This window comes from Cololabis saira, chromosome 10 (assembly GCF_033807715.1).
Source record: "Cololabis saira isolate AMF1-May2022 chromosome 10, fColSai1.1, whole genome shotgun sequence".
NCBI lineage: Eukaryota > Metazoa > Chordata > Actinopteri > Beloniformes > Belonidae > Cololabis > Cololabis saira.
In genome coordinates, this window is record NC_084596.1 from 24,129,308 (window position 1) to 24,153,615 (window position 24,308).

Here is a 24,308-nt window from a genome sequence, read left to right on the forward strand (position 1 = left end):
ACATGGTTATCTATCTAACTTTTGGACCTGTAGTTTTGTAAATTGGAGGATACTTTCCTTGTTTGAATGGAGAAATACATACACCTTTTATTTGAAGCTTGTAACTGCTTGCATATTTGGAGTTTATTCTAATGTGATTTGTATAAACAGATCAAATGGTAAGAATGTTTGCATCCGACTGTTATTTAACATTAAAAATATTTTTCTATGAGCTATTTTACACACAGAGAGATCTCTGCATCTCTGTAAACCTTCTACGGTTCATTTATGTCCCTGACATGCAGGATCCTAGCTATCAGTCCCTGTGCTTTCTGTACCAACATCTTTCAGGCTCACATATAATTATCACCACTTCTTTCCTCCAGACACCACCCACCACTTCTCCAGAGTTATGAAGCTGCCCAGGTTCAACTGTGCTCATCCTTGGGTGAACGCCAGTATGGCTTTGGCTCACACAGGCGGGGTGTGCACGCAGCAAATAACAAAGTTTTTGCGCACTTCTGAGTCATAAGCAGACAGGAAGAGCAAAAAATAAATTGAGAGGGAGAGCTAGTGAACAGAGAGAAGACAAACACTAATATACAAACATTTCTTCAATATACGAGACCGTCTTGCTGCCTGGTACTTGCTGTTATTGTCATTGTGGGAGATCACTCCTCTGTGTGCGCGTGCTCGTCAGAATCAGTAGGCTAATGAAGGGAGCATTTTGCCTGTGACTCATTCACTCGTCCCATAGGGCTCATATGGAGAGTAACAAGAATAGCCTTCTGTTGTTTAGAGCTTATCAAAACTGTAACAGTTAGTCAGTTAATTAAGTACTTACCAGCCTAGGATCTGATAAGATAGAAATTGATCTAAATATTTGATATTTCCTGACATTTAAAAGCCTGTTTCCAGTTAACTTAAATGAAATAAACTGAGGCTTAATCAATAAGAAATGAAACTGATGAATGCTGTGAGCTTCCTCAACGGTAAATTCAGGCTCTCTCACATAGAAGCCACCTATCAAGTGCACAAGCTTGTTCCTTTAATAACTGGGATGACGTCATAAGTCTATGAATCAACATCTAGAGAGAAGGGAAAAAAACAAACTTTCAATGTCTGAAAGAAAAAAAAAAGAAATCATGTTTACTAGCTCTGAATCCACCCAGGTTGCCTCCCAGAACTGCATGTTCCGTTTGCGTCAAAGCGCCACACAACCTTTCACAAACCACGTTCGCTCAGACGTGGAAGCTCACTGGCCTTCGTTGCCATAGAAACTATAGTTTCAGGATGATTCCAATCAAGCTGCTGATCATCAGCTGCATGAAAAGCCTGGAAGATCACTCAGACATTCAACGCACACGACTGTAAAACACACAAAGACCAGCAGGGTTAACAACACAATCTTGTTTATTTCCATTACATGATTTCCAAGGCCAAATCACAAATAAATAAGGAAGGACACACTTGCAGTAGCTCAGCTTGCAGGGCCACAAAATAAGGAGGACATCCTCAAAACTGATCAGTGAGAAAGATTATTAAATGTTTTAACAGGTGGCTTACAGTTAGCTTTGATCTTTGAACCGCCTCCACTCTCAACCTATTTACAGAGCAAGTGAAGACAAGAGTGGTCTGAATTCTTTGATGCACCTCTTGCTGCTTCTTGCCTCATCACTATATTAGTTCAGTTGTGATATCAACAAAATGCAAGGAGCAACAGAGCCCTGAAAACAGCGCATGTTACGTGAGAGGGCAACTAGCCGCCTCTTGCAGAAAAAGCAGCAAACAGCACAGTAAAACTACTGACGCTTCATGGAAACGTCAAGGGGGAAATGTCTTTTTCCAATAAAAGCAGGAAGGCAGGAATGGATTCCTCCGTTAATATGGTCAAACTTTTATAAGATGAAGCTGGTAGATGTCTGATAGGAGATGGTGTTAGGGCAACAAGCTGCACCTCTATAAATCCGGTGCATCTTGTGAGTACAAGCAAAGCAGGGTTTGCCTTCAGAAAAGGTGGGAGCAAGATGTCCACCCTACAAGGGACCTCCGACCAAACACGTTTCCATCTTCAGTCTATGGATAAATAAATACTGAAGGAGGAAAGTCATTCATAATGCTGCCTTTCAATAAATATCACCACCAATCTGAAAACCTATGTAGTTCTGTAGATTTTATATACAGTGTACATACAGTAATCATACACATAAAGCAGTCTAAATATACAGACTTGCACTCAGTAAGGTGAAATTAGTTTTTCTTATGTATCCGCTTGAACCTGGAGTGTTATCATCAAGAATTTCTGCAGTTGCTCGAGTGTGATTTTCTCTTGTTCTGTTGCTTTGGTACAATTGTGCACATTTCATAATGCTAATTCAACAATGCAAAACATTTTATTTTCACTTCATGCTTTCATCAGAGTTCGTTCACAACAGAAGCCAAACTTCCTCATCAGTGTCTCTTTACCATCTTTGTTAATTCTGTAATATTATTTTCCAACAGGCCTTCAATTATGTACTCATTTGGAGGTTTAAACCTTAATACCCACCAGAGGAGCTGGGGGTTTTCTCCTCTTTTTTAAAAACCTAAAGTTGGAGTATAAATATTGCACATTCATTTTTGTATTTCATATTTATAATGTAACAGAAGATAAAAGTAACATTAACTAGACCTATGGTAAATAGAATAACATACAGCTGCACCAAAAAGTTACTGGAACCGCAGTCTATGAAAGCTTAGCTAATTTACCTATTCCTCTAAAAGTAAGCCAAGTTCCCTCGGAGACATCCATATGTTCATTGGTCATGATGGATGGACAATAGGGCTGATGAGTCAGGGCTAATGTGTTTCACTAAACCAACAATTCCCAGTGGATGAAAGTCTCAATGGGCACCTACCGCCATTGATGTTTGGCCCTGCTGCAACAGCTGGGAGGAGCTAATCAGTAAACATGCACTCAAAACGTGCAAATGTCAGGACACAAGGAACATAGGGAGGAAAAAAAAAAAAGAAAGTTTGTAACCAAAGCTCATTAAAATACAATTAGTATAAACAAGAAAATAAAAAAAAAAGCATACAAAAGAACTAAAACCCCTCAGAGTAATACCATTGACAGTAAGAAAATGTATTTGAAAACACCTTAATGCTCAATCTCTCATGGCTTTGCAACAGCAATTCATCATACAGAAAAATACTCATCAAAACGAGACCCAAAGCTGACAAAGCATAAAGGAAACATCGCAACGCAGATTTAAAAAAAAAAAAAAAAAAAAAGAAAAGAAAAAATCATTAATTAATTAAGATCCCTGCACATGTTCCAACCTGAAAGTCAATTAGAGCCCAGGAGGGATTCCTGTCAAGCTTATGCTACCTTCATGTTTCTGCTAAGTATCTGCGCCACATGTCCACAACCGAGCTGTACGGGCAGCGTGCTCCACAGAGCAGGAGAGGAGGAACAGGAGGAACAGAAGCAACGTCTATCCGGACATTCGTTCCACTTGGAGTCATAGAAAAGTCTGACTTCATGCGCCGCCTATGTAGTCATAGCAACTCAAAGGGTAAAATCCATCAAAGAAGAGCTGTTAGTGCATCACAGCGAGCACGCCGGGCTGGTTCAGTTGTCTGTGAGGGCCCTTTCTGTTGTTGATCTTGACCGACTGCATTAAGCTGGATTCAAGATCCCACCCCACGCTTTGATCAAAGGTGGTTGTAGATAAGCTGAGGAGGACGTGGACAAGGTTCTTTGTGTATTTGTAGTAATGTGTGTACTGTATATGTATATTTTACCTGTGTCTAAAGGATAAGACCCTTTGAAGTAGTCTTGGTAGCGGCCTTTGAGCTCCTTGTGTATGTGTTGTTTGGAGTGTATGCATGTGTTATTTTCCACCGTACATCCTCTCAATGTCTTCCTGGTAGTGTGTTTTGAGCTCTTTGCGTTTCAGTTTGAACGCATCAGTGACCAAGCCGGTCTCTGGTGTCCAGGGTTCAGCACTCAGACGAATCTTCTTGGGAATCTCAAATCGCTCCAGTTTAGCTGGTTGGAGGAGACAATCAAAAGTCAGCATGGATCATTATGGCGACAAACATGACACAACAGCCGTCTCACTTGAGTTTTGGCCCTCTCTTAAGTTAATAAAGATGTTTCCCCTACCTGAGATTGCAGCATCAGTAACGATATGGAGAGCCTCCTTCTCCATTTGGCCGTTGTTGCAGATCTCTTCCCATGTGCCCCTTACTTCCCTTTGCTCCGCTAGTGCCATAAGCTGCTTGTGGTTGGGCACCACAAAGCAGATCACATATGATTGATCACTAAAAAAGAAAAAAAAAATATAAACATTTGATCAATACTTTCTGCTAGTGGAGGAAAAACAGCAGAAAATAGTTCAGAGGAAGTTTGTAAACAAAAATACCTGTTGGCATAGGCACATATATTGTCTATGAGGGGGCAGTTCTTCAGAGCAGCCTCCACTTTTCCAAGAGAGACATATTCTCCTGCTTGCAGTTTCACCAGGTCCTTCTTACGATCTGCAGGAAGAAAAGTCCAATTACAAAATGAATCTAAACATACCACATGTACACACTAGGGCTGTTCGATTTTGCCCAAAAATAAAATCTCGATTTTTTCTCTCTCAAAATCCGATTACGATTATTTTGTGAATTGACAAAAGGCAAAGAAATTATTTCAAATATGCTGTTTTTTTATTGAACATTTGCCCCAGTGGGCTTTAAGTGCAAACTTTGCTCTTATTAAACCAAAAATGAATGAATAAAGTGCAAAACTCTGTAAAATAAGTTGAAAAAAAGTTTTTAAAAATATAATAAAATATAAAGTTTTATCTCTGAAAAAAAAAAAAAACATCAGCAAATCAGCACTTGCAAACATACAGTAAGTTATATTTCCAATTAAATAAAACAAGACATTTTCTAATTAAACTAAACTGGGTTTTTGCATGCTAAATAATAATGCAACCCATGAAGGAGGTAGAGGTGTTTAATGTCAGTCATACATTTGCTATTCACATTTGCAAGTTTTTGCAAGGAACACGAGCCGGTCTACCGCATCTGGCTTGAGGGATGCCCGGTGGCATGTTACAACGCCCCCTCCTACACTAAAGAGCCTCTCCCATGGGGCACTTGTCGCAGGTATTGGGAGGTATTTCCATCAATCATTAATATGGTATCAATCATTAATATGTGTGCAGACAAGGTAAAAAAAAAAAAGTGAAAAATCGATTTTACGAGTTTCACATTTTAACATCGTTCTAATTACATAATCGCGATTACGATTTAAAATCGATTAATCGAACAGCCCTAGTACACACTAGTCGTTGGATTTCTTACCAATGATTTTTAGGCATCCGTCAGGGTGGAATTCCCCAATGTCTCCAGTGCAAAACCATCTCTGGCCATTCAAATCCACAAAAAAGTCCTGGTGATTCTTGCCCTCGTTTTTGTAGTAACCCATTGTTACATTGGGTCCACCAATCAAAATTTCTCCCCGTGGGTTGGGCTTGTCTGTGCTGTAGTAACCTCCTAAGGGAGAGTGCAAGTTCTCAATTAACATTTACCATCTCAAAGGGTTCACTTGTAACCATTTTACTTACCCTCTTCCCAGTCTTTCAGCGTGATCTCGGAACAAACCAGCGGTGCACCGACTCGTCCAGTGCTGTAGTCACACACTGAAAATTCCAGCAAAGACTTAAAATGATGATCCGAGAAATAATGGTAAATCAAATTGTTCTTCTCACACATGTCTTAAACAGCAACGAGATCAGCCATTCTTGTGCTGCTTACTCTCGCTGATGGTGCCAGCTCCACAGGTCTCTGTCAGTCCGTAGCCCTGTCCCACGGGGCAGCACATACAGATGTTCATGAAGCGCTGTGTGGCGGCCGATAGCGGAGCTCCGCCAGAAAGGAGCACCCTTGTGTTACCTCCCAAGAGTCCCCGCACTCGTCTGAACACCAGGCTGAGGGGGAGGAGAGGGATAAGAAAGAACAATGAGTTGAGGATGTGATAGAGATAAGGGAGACTAACAACAACCACTATAAGAATTTTAGAAAGTGAGAAATAACAAATTTGGTTCCAGACACTGACTCCTACTAGGGCTGGGCGATATGGACCAAAAGTCATATCTCGATATTTTCTAGCTAAATGGCGATACTCGATATATATCTCGATATTTTTTCTGTGCCTTAATTGGGGTTTCCCCCAAAGCATTATAGCATAGCATCTCTGTTAGCTTCATTTTTTTCTGAGGCAAACCCTTAAAAAAACAGTCAGTTTTAATACAAAGCCTCGTGCCAAATTTCACACAGGTTCCTTTATTAACAGAGGTCTGCACAATATAAAAATGTATAAAACAAATGAAATAAAAATAAACTGCCTGCATATATAGAATAAAAATGCTTCTTGAATAAAATAAAACAAATATCCCTTTCCTGCATAACAATTAAATTAAAATACACTGTGCAATTAATACAATGTAGACAGTAACAGGCAGACTTTTCCACTGAGGTTGACAGTTGTGCAAATAACAAAACATTTGTGCAAATCTCAAATAAAACATTCAAGTCAATTTGTCACAAAATAAGCTATATCAAAATCATTAAAAAAAAAAATAAAAAATGTAATTTTTTTTTTTTAAATCGATATTAACGATATTGTCTCGTACCATATCGTGTTTGAAAATATATCGATATATATTAAAATCTCGATATATCGCCCAGCCCTAACTCCTACCATCCATGCAAAGAGAAGACCAGAAAATAATTTCAAGCAATGTTTTGCTGTGTTAACCAGGGTCAAAAGAAGAATTTGCACTAGGTCATGATTAACCATGCAGGAAGAGAGGTTAACGTGTGGGACACAGGAAGCTGTCAGGAGGAGCTGTTCATTAATATAACACCTGTCACAAAGCGGCGTGTTATAACCCTTGGATATCTGCTCCATCTTGTAGTTGTAAGCCAACACAAAGAGTGTCCTCTGAAATTTGCTCATTCCCTCCACTTTGGTCATTACACTTTTGTAGATCCGATCCATGATTTCCTACACACATCAGACAGATAAGCACTCAATTAACACTAAACACTTGGAATGTCACCGTTATTTTTGTTGTCAAACAATGATTAGATAAATAATGCACATGGTGATGAAAGTCAACAAATCTGTGTCAGTGGCAAAATTAAACTGATTGCTTTGTGAGGGTCTAAAAACACTTACTGGTACAGCAGCCATGAGAGTAGGTTTCAGCACACTAGTATCCCCTTTACTGCCCTTCTTGATCTTAGTAGACTGAAAAAGAAAGAATTTTGATACACTCTCAGTGATCCACTGATTTGAGGAGGCAGCCATCAACTCACATGGGTGTCTGACAATGGCCACGGTTACATGACATTTCTTAATTCGGAATTAATTATTCCGAATTAAACTATTTTCCTTCGAGTTTACATGGAAATAGTAATTCCGAATTGAAGTTTACATGGAAAACACGTTTGATCGGCTTTATCTAATTCCGCTTAAGGTCTGGGGGTTGGGAAGGTTCTGATTGGATAGGAGGACGGACCGGAAGTTACATCTACCGGAAGAAAAACAAACTTAGCCACTACAACTTTGAAAAGCTCACAATTTTTATGTTTCCTGCCATCTGTTCTTTTAATTATTTCCAGGGCCTCCAAGCTATTTATTGAATAAATCGTCTCTGCTCTTGACCACCGTTTACTGCGTGCTGCCATCTTGAAACTTTGTTTCGAAAACAAGCCCAGTGCGGAATATAAGCGTCATCGCGACAGACGGGCGAGGGAACGAGCAGCGCAGAAAGACGGAATTAATTTAGCGAAATGAGTGTATCCATGATCGCGGAATTATTCTATTCGGATTTAAAATTGGAATAAACCAGCCACTCACTTCAGAATTAAGTTTAATTCGGAATGGCCATTTTCATTCGGAATTAGGTGTTTATATGGTAATTTTTACTCATTTTAAATCGGAATTAATTTTAATTCTGAATTAAAGAGGAATTAAACTTCCCATGTAAACGCACTCAATATAAAGCTTTAAAAGTGACTAAAAGAAAAGAAAAAAACATGAAGGAAATCAAGTAGAACCTTTTTGATGACACCATGAAAAGTATCATGCTTTATATTACAGTGTTAGGAAAAGGGGTGGTAAGTGTCCATGTGCACACTGACCTGGTCGGCTAGAGTCTGAGGGGAGGAGTAACCGATGCGACAGCCGTGAGAGATGCACACCAGTTCTGCACTGAGCTCTAAAACATGGGCCAATGGGAGGTAGCCAATGAACGTGTCTGTCTCACTGAGAAAAATAAATATAGTAGATTAGCCATCATCAGATGCTGGGAGCACACAAAATAATTCTACAAAAACCAACAGTTGCAACATAGGGCTCAAGCGCCACAAACAGCGAAAGAAGGACACGCAGCAGATTCTGACAGCCAGAACGTGATAAAAATCAGTGAAGTGTCAGAGAATCAGCAGTGAAGCTGATATACGCATACTTGAGGTTGGGAATACGCTCAGCCATGCCTGTGATGCCAGCGATGAGGTTGCCATGGGAGATCATGACACCCTTGGGGATGCCTGTGGAGCCGCTGGTGTACATGATAACAGCAATATCCGAGGGCTCCGGTTGTCTGCGGTTTACTGCAACTGCAGAGCAAACAAGTGATGGTGGGAGGAAAACAGAACACACAGCAACATTATTATTCACAATATAATAATAACAACAACTTAATATGAGGAATGATAACAAATGCATGTAACCTTGTGGTGCTACTAACTGAATATTTCAGCCCCACAAGAACAAAATATAGCGGTTGCACTTAAAACACCGTAAAGGAGCATTTTCAATTTTTTCCCATATTAAAAGAAATACTAATGAGTAAATAATTTATAAATAAAATTACATACATTATCTTATTTATATTTAATTCTAAAGAATAAGTGTCAGAGCAGGCAGTTCCTTTAAGAGAGGGGAAAACACATTTCCAAGTAAAGTAATGAATTGTTGTCACTTAGATGATTAAATATAAAATGCCTAAAATAAAATCGCAAGAATGCGTCAAGTTTGGAGATACTGACTGTACTTGACGGCAAAGTACTTGAAATTTTGGGGGGAAAATATTAAATACTTTGACCTCTTTGTACCTTGTGCAATATTGTATGTATCAGTTCTTATTAATGCAACTGTGAATGAAACCCAGCTACAGTCATTTTTAGCAAGTTTTTATATTATATTTATGTCAGCATATATAGAAACATGTTCCATGTATGAAACAATAGTTTTCTACCTATTAAAAGCTCCAAGAATTCTGCTGGCACTTGATGGACTGGTATTGTGCAAAGCCTGAGTGACACAGAGATTCTTCATTTTTTTAACCTGGTAGTTCTACAGATTTCACCAGAAACAACTGGGATTAATTGATACATAAGAGTTTATCATACACAGACTCACTCCTGCCCTCTCCCACGAACATGCTCACCATGTCAACAGCTCGTCGTTGGGAAGAGACGCACACACCGTAACAGTGAGAGTTGCAGTTGTCCTTTTGATAGGCAGCTCAAGTGTTTAACTTGCCCCAACAGCAAACATATTGCCTGTAATTTGCTAGTAATTTATTGCCAATCCTTTAATGAGAGCCTGGAGGATCTGTAGTGAACACCTGCCAAATATCCAACCTAAAACTAACTTTGCTGCGGTGCTGCTCGAGGCTGCACTTAGCGATGGAAACTAATGCTACAATAACGTACACCAACATCGTCCCTTTGGTTCTATTTTCGCTTGTTGCATATTAGTAAGGTTTTTGGTGGTTGGAAGAACATATTTATAGAGAAATATGCTATGTTTACAAAGAGTTAATGCACATTTAAGATCTGTGTTGAATCATCACACCTTTGACTGGCTGATAAGTCAGGAAAAATAATGTCTGATTGATTGGCACATGCAAAGTATCAGCGATGCTGACGGTTTGGCTCTGTTTATTTTTCACTTGCCCAACCCACTTCAACCAGCTTGTTTGGAGAGGGATGATTTGCTGACTATGTCAGAGGCAGCACATTGCTCTAATTACACATTAGGATGATGGCTTTTGAACTAAGCCTCCATCGATGTACTTCAATGTCCCCGGCAAAATTAGAAACCTTTTTAATCACATCACATAAATACTCACTATTATCAGGCTTGGATCCTAGCTCCTTCACAGCATCCATGTTATAGACTGTGATGCCTTTGGGAACGTCTGGCCAGCTTGTGGGTTTACTGTCCACCACAATGATGTATTGCAGTCTTGGCACATCACACAGAATAGCCTGAGACGGAAAGTTCAATGTAGGCAGGAAGGAAGAAGAATGCAAGGGAGAAGAAAAAGTGGTTAAACACGCTGCGCTGAAGTTTTCATGAAATTGCTAAAGTAGAGACGCGTGCACAACATAAACCTCTACCTTGAGACGGCTCTGAAGCAGGTCTTTGCTTGTGATGATGTGTGTGATTTCTGTCTCATTCAAGCCATGAGCAATGGCCACAGGCCCAAGAGTAGAGTACAGAGTAACAACTGTAACATAAAGACACACATAAGCAGGTTAGTTTCACTGGAAGCTGAGAAATGTACCGATATTCAAGTGTATCTTTCAGTCACTCACGTGGGAAGTTATACATGAAGCAGGCTTGGGCTGCGATAAGCCACTCCGCTCTTGTCTCACAGAAGATGGCGATGTTACACTGAGGCTTTTGGTTAAGTGCTGTCAGACCACTGCCAAAGCACTTAGCTGCTTGGTAGGCTTCCTCATATGAAAGCCAGTTATAATTTCCTAGAATTACCTACACAAGACATTCAGAAGTATGTGAAACCATCAAAATCGTGTACATATACTACAACAAACAAATAAACAACAAAAGCATGATTTGTTAGTTTTCTGCAGGCTTATATAGCTTTAGAACATCTTCTAAGAAACAGTTTCAGTCAATAGGACAAAAATAAACAGAATGAAAATAAGAGTTTCCCTCATAATAACACGTTTGTGGTGCCCAGACAAATGGTTGTATAGCCGACCTACACATTACATCAGCCCCACCCCTCATACTGCACAAATACATCAAATTAATACATGATCACGCCCCAAATGTACCCTTGTTAGGTTATACTGTTGATGATATCTGCATTTAGCACCTTTTTGGACACTATTAGCAGCTTTATTTATTTTAGAGAACGCTTAATCAAAAAATCTGGCAACTTTGCACAGCCACCCCTGTCGGCACAGACAAGGAAGGGCTTGTGCTGAGGCATTTGCTGTAAAAATAAAAATATACAACGTAGTCAGCTTTGCCAAGTAAATGTCACATGTGACTTGACGGAAGAGTTTCTGCTGTAGCTGAGACCTCAAAAAGAAGCACTCCGGTTGATGAAGACAAGAATGCCAGTGAAACAGGACTTTACTTAGCATAATTATATGAAATAAAAGTATTACTCTAGACAGGGAAACATGTTAAAATAGATTAAAAGAAATGGACTGACTACAGTGGTATTCACATTGATGGAAAGAATATGTTAAGCTCTTTGTATTACAAGGAAAGATGGAAGGTACAAAAGACTGTACCAAAACGGTATAATTTTACAAATGACTCATGCTGTACTAGTCTTGAAACATATTTACTTTCATGCAGTCAGCTACTGCCACCTACAGGGCTTTTGTGGACACATGTGTCTGTTTCACATCACTCACATTGTGCACAGTGGCAGACGCATTCTCCCTTTAAGGAATCCTCTAAACTGGGTGTCATGACAGGACACTCTTATTGATCACTTTCAGACACAAATCCTATTTATTTGCCAGTTTGCAACACAGCAGGAGAGAGAAAATTAGATAATTCATATTGCTTAAAATTAAACTGGCTTACATTCATATTTGTACTAAATGTGATAGTTCAGAAGCTCTTGCTGCTTCTTCCCTCCCAGCTGAAGCCAGCTGGCTGCTCCGTCACCTCTGTCTTACATTCCAGATTCTGTATTCAAACTCCTCACAAGAGCTGCGAGACTTCCCGACTGGCTGTTGCCTCATATTGAACTGGAAACATCAAAACATGTACAGCTCTCTGGATGACTGAAAATTCACCAGTGACGATTGATATCATGACATTTCTCTTTATTCCCCACAAACTGAGTTAAATATATGAATTACCCATAAAGTGTTTGAACAGTTTTATCACAAACAACTGCACTAGTAGCACTAATCTGCAGAAAATGTATTCCTTGTCAGGAGTAGCCAGCAGCTGATTATGTTATCACTGCAGTTTTCTCCTATTTCTTTTTCCGAATATTCTGTGTTCCTGAATGATTGCTCCGATGGAATGTGGTATTCTTATGTGTGAGTTGCACAATAACGATGTGATCTTTGAAGTAACTGGATCATCTGGTCAGGACATGCTTATCCAGCTGCTTTGTTTCAGACAACACTAGGGCGCTCCTGGGGTGTTAGTTGGGCCCACCTTTGTGCTATATTAGCTGCTTCTGTCATCTATCTGAAAAGAGTTACTGGCTTGACTACTAGAGCTGGGTATCGATTCAAATGTCAAGAATCGATTTGATTCCGATTCTTAAGATTCAGAATCGATTATCACGATTCGATCCGATTCGATATTGATTTGGGTTAGTGTTGCCTGGATTATATGACTGTAAAATAACTATTGAAATAATAATTTCACAATAATTATTGTGAAATAACTAAGAAATAAATAACTCAAATAGGCATTTCAATATCCATTTAAAGTGCAAAAAAAGAAAGAAATTGCAACAGCTCAAGCAATAAACAAATTATTTTAGCTTGTCTGATTTATTCTGTCACCAGACACACAGCTCGCCATGAAGCACCCGGCATTTTTCAGGTATTTCATGGCAAACCGTGTCCAATAACAGAGAAACCAAACAAGCTATAGTAAATATAGATAATATGAACTTCATTGAACTAATATAACATTTAGAAATTTAAGCTGAAATGTCCAGCATTTTCTCTAAAAGAAAAGTTCATTTAGTTAACTACTGGGATTAAAGTTCACCAGGCAAAAATGTAATGATGGGAAAAAAAAAAAAAAAAAAAAAAAAAAATCATAAAAAAAAAATTTAAAAAAAAATCGATCTTTAGACATACAAATCGATTTTTAGGAATTAATATGAGAATAGATTTAGAATCAGAAAATCGATTTTTTTCAACACAGGCCTATTGACTACATCCATGCGACAGAATAAACATTTAAAGTAACAACAGAAAGTAAAAGAAAGCAGGTTTGCATCTCTCACCTTTTTGAACACCTTCCCAGTAGGTTGGAGTTCATCCTCCTCACTGAGCACCTCTCTGGTCCCCAGGCAGTCTCTCTGTGGAAATCTTCCTGCAGCATACTCAAACATTTTGTCCACAGTGTCCACCCCAGGTTGAAGCCAAACCACCAACTTGTCTTGGCTATTGACAGCTCTGTAAGGTCCTGCACGGCTTCCGCTGATTGAATGAGCCTTGATCCGGCGGGCTCGTTCCAAATTGGTGCCAGCCCCAGAGAAGAAATACCAGGGTATGAAGGTGATGAAGGAGTAAACCCAGACCACAGAGCGGAATACATGCAGCAGTAAGGGGTTCATGTCTTCCTTTAACTTCATCTTTGAGGATGAAGTCTGCGCTGAAGCTGATCTCTAAGAGCAACGACACACTCTGGTCTGGTCGGTTTTTCGGATTTGCTGCAAACACTTCAGGTTGCAGGTTGTAGTTCTATTGTACAGCCAGGCAAACCAGATCTGCAAGATGGGAAAAAAAACAAAAAAAACATTACATTTTAGAGGCATGCTTGTAGAGAGAGAGAGAAAAGGGGAATCTTTAGTGTGACAACATTTTAGCATACTTTGAAAACCTAAGCTGCAATAAATGCAATGAAATTTTTATTAAATAAATCCCTGATCTCATAAATAAATAATAACAGGGCTGACAGGCTTTGTTGATTAGGTAATTAGATCACACAAACAGAAATCCATGTTTCAGCTGATTTCAAATTTTGGTTGTCCTTAAACTACATAAGTAATGGGAAGGCAAACACTATTCTGTTGAAACAGTTAGGATCCATGCTTCATTAATAGCCCGTTTACAAGCTGTAGAACTATAAAACTCCCATAATCTTGGAAAAATAAGCTATTTCTTAAAAAAGACTGTTATTTAACTGCTGGGGAGACCATTGGTCTTCTTTTACAATGCCTCTCTAACTCTCTGGAGTTATTCATTATGTACAATTTCTCAAGGACTGTGAGTTGAACTTGGAAAGTGCCTAGAGACAACTTGTGTTGTAATAGATGCTATATAAATAAAATTTAAATGAATCGTCTCTGTGAACTCAGCTATTTGCAGTGTATGCTTGTGGACAGAGTATAATTTGCAGTTGGCCTTGTACTCACTTAGCCAGACTATGAGGCCACAGTGTGACCCATTCTGCAACTTCTAAGGTGAGGCTTCAGGATAGAGGTCAGCATACCCTCCCTGCTAATGTGACAGTACTGCAAAGAATTTAACACAGGCTTAAGAGGTGGGCGTCTCCTATCCATTTGCACAAAACTTTCACAAAAAAAAAAAAAAAAAAACTGAATGCAAATTGGTGTCTAAACCTGTATGTATTATAAAAAGAAGTTCTGGAAGAAAATGTCCATTTCTCTATTGTCTGTGAATGTGATGAAGACAATTCTACTTCATCACCTCACTCTGATTCAACCCAAAGCTGGCTTTGTGATAACGTTTTCATTTAGAGACACAATGAGATACGGGATGAACAAGTCTCGCTTGTTTTTCAACAACTTCTAACTGACACAGTGCTGTTGTATTTGTATAGCTCAACCACAAAGAAAGAAGTCACAGCACAGAGTGTGTAAACTCACTCTGAATTGGTTTAACATGAATAAAACATGATAACCATTGACTATCTTGCTTGAATAAAGTAAACACACCCGCTCCTAGTAACTTACAGCAACTGAAGAAAAATTAGACATTAAGCCATTAAAACGTGATAATATACAGATAGTTACTTACAAAACTTGAATAAAGATAATTTTGTGAAGCCAGCTCTACTAGCTGCTGGTTTGCCATATCACAGAGACAGTGGGACCACATGCTTACTATGATAACAGTTTCATTAAACATTTACACCCAAGCACAGAGGAAGTTTTATAATTTAAACATTATGTGGTCACCACAACCTGATAGAGCTATCAGGATAATAACATACACATCTTTCAGCCTAAAAATCCACCCATTCTTCAGTAGATGACGTGTACTTTTATACCAGGAGTACATGAGACATGAATCTCTCTTCACAAGATTTTGTTTTTATACACTTATCTGTTATCTTTAATGCAAATTATGTTTTAATTTGCATGAATAAAGTCCAAAGAAGCACGGCTAAAAATAAAAGTAACGTACATTTCGAAAGTATTTTACATGAATACTGTGCTCATGTGAAAGAATACATTTTTATTTTCAACCTTTTACCAACCAAATGTATCAAAGAATAGAGAGTGGCCACCAAAATAATCAATTAAATAAAATTATTATTTATGGCAGATGGATATCAGTAAAGTATTTTGAATTGAATAACACTAACAATACAATTTTACACAGTTGTAGTGCCGTTTTAAAATCCGTTTCCTTATGCCTGTATCATTCCCACGTAATATCACATAATACTACGACAAACGGCACAGGAAGTCTTATTATTAATTATTTTCTATTTAGAGAATATCATGACATTTGTCTCATTTAAGCCTGAAAGTGTTCAACATTAGCAGGAAGGCAATAAGCCTAGCACAGTTAAGCCTGAATTATGGTTCTGCGTTAAATCGACGCAGAGCCTACGCCGTAGGTTACGCGTCGCCGCGTTCCCTACGGCGTAGGCTCTGCGTTGGTGTAACGCGGAACCATAAATCATCCTTTAGCAGACTGCTAGTTACCGCTTAGCTCCGAGGGAACCGCTGCAGCTCTGCTTTCTCTCTGCTGGGGAGGTGAAACCGGAGAGATAATCAATATCAATTTAAGAATTAAAAGACGACACACATAGATCTTGCAGTAGGGGGATATATATCCCGTGTTAAGGGCAGCGGTGCAGTAAAGCGGGACTAGCAGTCCTGTCTGCCTCACATCTGCAGCATTCTCACCTCCTTCACCGCTATGTCTGGCTCCGGGGTCAACTCCACTGGATTATCTTCTCGCAGCCGTAAGCCTCTGGTGGTATATTAACATTAACTGTTAATGCGGAATCTTTGGAACAAATCACAACTGGTAGTCTTTTATAAAAACAAATATAAAATTGTAAATCAGAGAAATCGCCGGGGCAGCGCTACCAGCCCGGAAGCTATTGACTGACGTCACAGTGTTTCTCCGTCAGTGATTGGTCCGTCGGAGGTGGCGCGTGCTCGGGGCAGCGCCGACGTCAGCGAGGTTACTCGCGGTCACTTTTATATCAGGACGGAGCGTCATGCCACTTTCATTTTAAAGCTTCAGAAAATAGTTGACCTACTTTAACGACCAGGTTTGTTTACATAGAATTCACATGTTCTTTTTTTTTCTTTTCTTTTTTTTTGGTTATCTCGGGTCTGGTTTAGTTTGGGAGTTCTCTTAGTTTGATGATGGTCCCCCGCATGATGCTCCATTGTTTGAGGGTTTTGAGACAGCGGCTTATTATTAAAGAAAAAAAGAAAAGACGAGCACAAATCCTTATAAAGCAATAGTTATCCTTTAAAAACTTTTTTACAATTCTGTTTTTATAATGAAAGACTACTCTAAATCATATCTCAATCCATTTCTCAATTCTATCCTGTAAATAAAAAAAAAAAAAAAAACTTGACAAACCAAAGGTAACACCCATTACACATCTTAATCTGGATGTATTCAAGTGTTATAGTGAGTTTACTTTCTTAAATATAAAGGAAAAGTGTCCAGATTTTATTGGGAACATTATGTCAGAACAATGCTGGCTTGATAAATATACCCAGGTAAACTGTCTGGTAACTCTCTTGGATGCAACATTTTTCAAACTTCTAACAAATTAATCATCTAGGTGCACAGATAAAGTTTTCAATGTGTAACATCTGATGAGAGGTTGAGCATCACATTCATTAATCCAGTCAAGCAAATTGGTTGCTAATCTTGTTCTTTGACTGCATGATTCAGCATATTTCAGTAAGGTCTCTTTTTCTGTCTCCATGTTTCTATTTCTTAATATTACTAATATACTGATCATTCTGACTTTAAGCCAAAATAAACCAAAGCTAACCAATGCCTTTTATGACTTTTGCATACGTTTTTTTTTTTTTTTTTTGTAATTTGCAACTAATTCAATTGTTTGGTGTCGCTTTTGGTGTGTTGTTTCCTTTTTAGAGATTTAGCATCCCTTTTTTTGGTGGCATTTTTTATATTTTATACCAGTTGCTTTGTCTTTTTTTATTATTTTTGAGCTATTTTACATCTCTTTGTTGTCTTTAGATAATCATTTATGATAATTTAGTTCAGTTCAATAATGTCAAAAAAGTATTTAAAATGTTATTGTATTGTCGTTATCACACACACACACACACACACACACACACACACACACACACACACACACACACACACACACACACACACACACACACACACACACACACACACACACACACACATAGTTTGGACATTTTCTTTGGCTTATCTCATGTGGCTTTATTTGGGTTTTTTTCTAAATTAATTTCCTACTGGCTCATTTATGCTGATTCAGTTGTCTGTGTGAATAGACAATACTGAGGTTAAAATAAGTGACTCAGATGGAAGAAGTGGTTATAAACATTAAGCTGCAGAGCCACTGAAAAAACTTACAATGGTTGATTTGTAAACAAGGTAGTTTCTTGCCCCTCAAAGTATGAAGCTTGACTTTAATTTCCATGCAAAATCAAACCGATATATACAAAACCTTTATTTCTTTATACTTGAACCACCTGACAGGCACTATCATCAACAAAGCAGTCTGTAACCATGTATTGATTAGTCATAGTGCAGCTGTTGATAATCAATACAGCATGGACTGTGCCAGTACAAAGATGCTTTTGGGCAGGGTACATCAAATAATGCATAGTTTGTTTCTGCACTTAACGGTACAGAAATAAACTGTGACCAAAAAGACATGAAAGCAACACTCAAAACATATGACATTTGTGTTTTTGTCTAAAAGGGTATTCTAAAAACAACAAATAAGCATTGGATTTTTTTTTGTCCACGTTTTGTAGATTTAAAATATGTTTTTTTCTCAATATGAATTTGACCTGTGTAAGGTACATATCTGGCAGTGTCTCACCTGCAGCTAACAGTAGTCACAGGGCTCTCATTTTGTAACATACGAGAGGAATTCTGAGGAGCTAAACTGACAACTAATAAGGGCCACAAAAAGCCAGTTTTCATCTTCTAAAGCAACTCAAAGCTCATAAATGTGATAGCAGATTGAGCAAATTCTCTGTGGATTTCACACTGCATCACTTTTACATCAGACATTTAGACAGACTGGGTCCACATAATATGATCCATTTGTCAGTATAGTAACACTGTGTTTTATGGACACCAGTCTGTATTGCAAAACAGACATTCTGTGGTAGACCCAATAAAAATACAAATAACTCTTATGTGAAGAGCACTGTGACTGCTGACTCTTGCACTTAAGACACTAACTTACACGTATATCACAAAGACCCACTTCGGATATTAAAAAACTCCCTTCAATTGTAGGCATGAGATTCTATTTCTTACCTGCATTCTCACTTTTGTACACCAGATGGAGTTTGTTTGCATCTTTATATCAGGAATGCTGTATGCACATTTGTCTCAACTTGTTAAAAAGAATAACCTTATTTGCTTGTATATGGGACATAAATTGAAGGCTAAAAGATAAGGGACACCCTCTTCGGCATCTCTAAAGCAACATACGAAAAATTACATGGCCAGGTAAGCTCTGTTTGACACTTTGACCCAGCACATTGGTCACATGTCACTGCTCTTTGGAGATTTTGCATGCTTCTTAGGCCATATGTCTTTGCAGATGTATTCTGACAAATACATGCTAATACGCATACACAATATGACACCTTTTCCACCTCATACAGGCTTTCCCACACACATACACTCATCTGGTCAAACGACGAGTCAAAGTGTATAATGATGTCTGATAATCGCTCTCCTCAGGCCATGTCTTTTAGGTCATGATGGGACACACACCATCAGAGGGCAGATGTCACAAGTAAAGGGGAAGACTTTCATCTCTTCTGAAAATATGTGTGTCCAATCTGATAATGACACATTGACACATTTTGCACACATTAAGTCTCAGGAAGAGAGGAAATGTATCCTGCAACTGTGTTTTCTGGGTTCAGACAGCAGTGGCTAATAAATGCTCCTCTGGGATCTAACTATTACTTCCATTGATCCGTCTTATGGCATTTGGTCCTTTTACGGTTCATGCTGCCAACAACAAAAAAACTCATAAACTTCATATAAAACATGAGTGTTTCTAATAGGCGTTACTCTGTTTAATTATTTTTTTAAGTAGAACAGGTAAACTAATACCAGTTGCAGTTCCTATCAAGGTGGTGGTGGTTTAGGAGGGAGAGTTATGTGGGGATTAGGGAACAAAAGGATCATTCTTTGTCATCAAAGAGGATCTACTCTCAACTCATCCCCTTTTTCCTTTGGAGACAGCTTTTTATTTTTTGGGAGCGGGAGTGATGGCTGGAGGGAGGAGGAAGGGTGGGAGATAGGGAAGAGTTTGATGGTAGGGAATGCAGATTTCAAAGTAATCTTTAACTTTAAGCCCTATACAGTCCCCATGAAATGAGGCCCCCTGACCTCGACACAGCACGGCCTATATTGCTCCCAGTGGAAGCCTGCCACCCCTCCCGTTTTACTTCTTCTCCAAGCTTTTGTCATAGTGGCATTTAACTGGTATTACTTGATGACCAAATGAATCAGCCTTTTTGAGGGATCTAAAAAAAAGGATGGATTTTAACTGTCACCTCCTAAAACAACACTAAGTGGATACAAATGCCCACTGTGACTGGGATTCGGCACAAATCTAAACCAAATAGAGACATCTTCTTGCTCATGATGCCTCAAGTCCAGTGAATTGTTAGCACTCCTTTTTCTTATTATTATTTTATAAAATAATGTAATGATTACTGGAATTAGTCAACCATTTTGAGACCTAAACTATGTCGAACAATGATGAAACAGATTTAACTATTTTTTCTTCTCACACTTTCATGTAATCTTGTGCGATCTTGGACAAACTTCAAGTTATCTTATTATTTGGGACCCCACTGGAAATCATCTGCACTTCCTGTTTTCCAACTTTACAACACTGTTTATTTTTGTACCCCCTCCACAAAGATTTTTTTTTTTTCTTGTGTAGGCTGATATCCCGTCAGGGTCACTGATGTGGGATCTCCTGCTGACCTGGTCCACTGTGGGGAGTCAGTGTAATCACACAAAGGTAGTTATGAAATAAACAGGTTATAAAAGATGTATGGAACTGATTCCGCCTTAGAATATTATAATAAATCAGCTTCACAAGTACATATAAACATTCTTGGGTATCAGCTTCCAGGCCACTTATGAATGCTATTTCATACTTACACTACTTGTCGTGTATTGAGCTGATTATGAGGTTTAGCTTTGCTGTGAAGCTTGCATAGCCATATATTTAGTTACTGTAGATGAGACTTATTGAGACCCAGAATTATACCTGGATAATGCAGAATATTTTGGGCTTAAGTGTAATAGATGTGATTTTGTATTATTGATAAGTATTAAAAAAAAGTTATTTTTTTCAAGAATTTAGGAAACATTGATAGCCTCTTAACATGTTTTATCACTATTTTGACGATTCCTTCATGTTTCTCTGTGCCTGCATTGCTGTTTGCACCAGAATCATTGTGTTGAGCAATATGTGTTTGGGCTTTCGAAGTATGCAAGAATCCCTTTTTATAACTGCAGATTTCTGCTAAGGTTTTACATATAATTTTTTAAGATTCAATGCTGGCCAGTTAAAAACTTGTTTGTGTTCTTTTCAGCGTTTCTTTTGTGCTGTTCGGTATATTTTGCTGCATGGCCACGACCTTATAACTATTCTTCTGACACTGATTGACAGATCTTGCTATAAAATGTCTTTGTGATCTTCTGATCTAATTTATTTCCATCATAAACAGATGGAGCAAAGGAAGCAGCATGATAAAAGCTCCACCATGTTTTACTTGATTATACTTTGGGTTTTATTTTCTCAGACTTTTGTAGACTGCGGATAGCCTCATAGCCCGGAGATCTTAGTGTACTTTTTTTCTTTTCTCTTTTTGGCTCTCTGCAATCTGCACTAACATGTCATCAATTCTACCCAACTGTCATTGAACCTTTCCTGTGCATTTTTAATACTATTAAGTTTTGTACCTAATTGGACAATAGCACTTTGGACTGCCGAGACAATCATATCCTCCACGACCCTCCACCTAGGATAAGTACCTTTCCCTGACAAAGAAAATAGATTCATGACTCCTAACATCCAAGGCATGAACTTTTTTAACTATTGCCATGGATGGTGTTTTAGAGCACTGTAGTAGGTTATCAAGACAGAAATACAACCTTTTTCTAACAATTAATGTCCTTCATGAATATTGAACTGTCTTATACATTTTCAATATTACCTTCTCTGTGTAATACATGCAAATACTTTTCTATTTTTTAGTGTCACCTGTAACACTGTATGTAAAAATGTATATAATACCTTTAAAAATACAATAAAAAAATTAATAACTATGCTTGCTACATATTTAATTACGTACTACTTGTTTCTTGGTGTAGTAAATGCATGAATAATAGAGGCTTCATAACCAATAAATATTCCTCAGGTGTTTAAGCATAAATGGCAATAATGGTCTTTCTGATTTAATCTTTGTTTGAACTACTCAGTCAGATAGAACTGCCGAAACAGGGACATTGAGATTTTTGGCAGTTGCGGCAGAGATAATTAATCTGATTTTTGATAATCACATTTTTTGATATTCTTAGAAGTTTCTCTTGTCCATTATGGCTGCAAAAAGGAAACTGAAACCAGTCCACCACTTTTAATGTCGTAAAACAATCATTCATTGCTTAAATCATATTATGTCAAATTAAAATGAATAACATTTCAGTCTATTATGTTTCACCCTACTTAAGCTTATTGTAGTTATTGTATAATCTAATAAATGGATATAGCCTTCTGTCGGTTTCAAATGTGGTTTATTTGAACATTCTTTCTATTCTGCATGTAGCACAAAATGTTATGTTTATAGGAGTGGAAGTGGTACAGATAGTCCTGCTATTACATAATCACAGTTTAGTTTCACAAAATGCACTGTAAACTCACAATTCCTTATTTTTCCACAAATGCTGACTTATACTACTCAAATAAGTTTAGAAGCACACTGAGGCGATTTTGCACATCCTCAACCGGCTAAATGATGTCTCTAAAATCCCACATTTACTCAGGATTACATTAGATTACATAACAGATGTGAAGGCTTCAGTCTCCGTTCGATACTTCAGCGTGCACGTCAGCCAAGTTATAATGAGTGTGAACAGAGCAAGGACACTGGCTACGGACAAACAAACCGAGCCGACGTGCGACGCTCTGTGGTTGAAGTTGTGCACGAAGATGAGGCCCAGAAACAAGAGCACCACCATGGAGAGGAAGGAGAAAATGGCGCACACGCAGCCCGTGGTGAACGCAACATGTTTGCAGGTCTCGCAGCAGTCTCGGGTGTCCTGGGGGGATCCGGGAGGAGCGGCGGGTTGTCCCTCTGCGTTGGAAGAGATGTCGCAGTAGTACTGGTATTTTTCCAGAGGGAGAGCTTGAGCCAGCGCGGTGTTGTCGGGGAGGTTTTGAACCCGGTGTTCCCGCACCGGAGTGCGCTGGCGACACACGGGACAGCTGACTCTCCATCCTCGACCCTCCCGGGAGTGTAACATTCCGAGGCACTCCTGGCAAAAGGTGTGGGAGCAGCTCAAAAGCTTGGGGATGTGACGGTCCAAGTCGAAGTAGTTGAAGCATATTTTGCACTCGTAATCTCCGGAGTCAAAGGAGTGAGTCGCCGGAGACGGAGCGGAGCTGCAGTCTTCCTGCACCCTCACTGTCTCCGCCATGTTCACTCTTATCACGCTGCATGAGCATTATTTTTTTGTGACTACATTGTCCGTTTGCATTGCTTATCTGATCTTGCCAGCACGCATATTTCATATAGCAGACCTACAATAAGACATATTGTCTTTGGCTGCATAAGAATGGTTGTGTCCAGTCTAGTCCAGTCCATGTGCGGTTGTTATGTCACATCATCGCCCGGAGCGCTACCCGTGAAAAGGGGGCTTCCAAAGCCTCCTCGCAGCCTTGCTACCAGAACTTATTCATTATAACAAAGGATACAGTAGATTTCTTCCACTTGGTTTCACAACCCGTTCTCTGGTCGTTTTGTCATAAGCGAGTCATGTGCGTGATGTGGTCCCTTTACTGTGTAATTACATTTTAACGCCTGCGCTATAAGGAGCGCGATGTTATTTCCCTTTGCATTTCAGCACCACAGACAGTGGACAGCGCCAAGTAAGGCAATTGGTGGTGACACTTCTGCAGCTCAGGTGAAGAGTCACGCAATCATTAGTATGGACTAGATACCACGTACATCCAATAAATATCAGTCAATAAAATACCTGAACATTTTTAAATTTCAACTCTAGATGGTGATTGGGGAATATTAAGGACCTTCTTTACATTCTATTTTATATTTATTTAACTTTTAAAGATTTCATAGTATGTAGGTCTAGCGAAGTTATCATATGGCTATTTTCCCTGTCAAGGATTAACCATTTGATGCTCGACAAGTATTTTAAGAAATGTCCTTTCAGTGTCAAGAGGCTTCATGTTCCACATCTAGAATACTATCAAAAACAGACTCAAAAACAGTTTTTTCCCCAAAGCCATAATCGCCCTGAACAATATGTGAATCATCCTCGTTACTGTCTCTTTAAACTGTGCAATACTTCTCCCGGACTCTGTGCAATATTCTACAATATTCTACACATGTATATACTGTCATCTGTAAAAAAAAAAAAAAAAACGATTCAAATGCACCTTAACCTTTTTTATATTTTTTTATATTACTTATATTTCTTGTATTTCTTATTGTTTGCACTACTGCTATTTATCTTGCACTGGAGAGGTGATGCTACCTCTAATCTCACAGTACCCAGGTACATTGATA

At 38.7% G+C, this 24,308-nt stretch overlaps 2 protein-coding genes across 3 annotated transcripts; both read right to left on the bottom strand.

Annotated features, from left to right (window-relative positions):
- Window positions 1–1,374: 1,374 nt before the first annotated feature.
- acsl3b (acyl-CoA synthetase long chain family member 3b) lies at window positions 1,375–16,359 on the bottom strand. Of its 2 annotated transcripts, XM_061732210.1 has the most exons (16): window positions 16,164–16,359; window positions 15,960–16,002; window positions 13,284–13,769; window positions 10,633–10,810; window positions 10,435–10,544; window positions 10,164–10,302; window positions 8,493–8,643; window positions 8,167–8,290; window positions 7,199–7,270; window positions 6,885–7,024; window positions 5,773–5,945; window positions 5,583–5,657; window positions 5,320–5,511; window positions 4,389–4,503; window positions 4,130–4,287; window positions 1,375–4,012 (listed from the first exon to the last, which is right to left on the bottom strand). In XM_061732210.1, the coding sequence occupies exons 3-16, from the start codon at window positions 13,632–13,634 to the stop codon at window positions 3,855–3,857; spliced, it is 2,136 nt and encodes a 711-aa protein (XP_061588194.1). In that variant the 5' UTR covers window positions 13,635–13,769; window positions 15,960–16,002; window positions 16,164–16,359; the 3' UTR covers window positions 1,375–3,854. The 2 variants fall into 2 exon arrangements, with proteins under 2 accessions (XP_061588194.1, XP_061588193.1); XM_061732209.1 differs by lacking the exon at window positions 15,960–16,002.
- Window positions 16,360–22,210: 5,851 nt separating this feature from the next.
- On the bottom strand, window positions 22,211–23,559 carry LOC133451952 (E3 ubiquitin-protein ligase RNF186-like). The gene has a single exon (XM_061731115.1). It carries the CDS (start codon window positions 23,197–23,199, stop codon window positions 22,558–22,560), a length of 642 nt encoding a protein of 213 aa, XP_061587099.1. The 5' UTR covers window positions 23,200–23,559; the 3' UTR covers window positions 22,211–22,557.
- Between the last annotated feature and the right edge of the window lie 749 nt (window positions 23,560–24,308).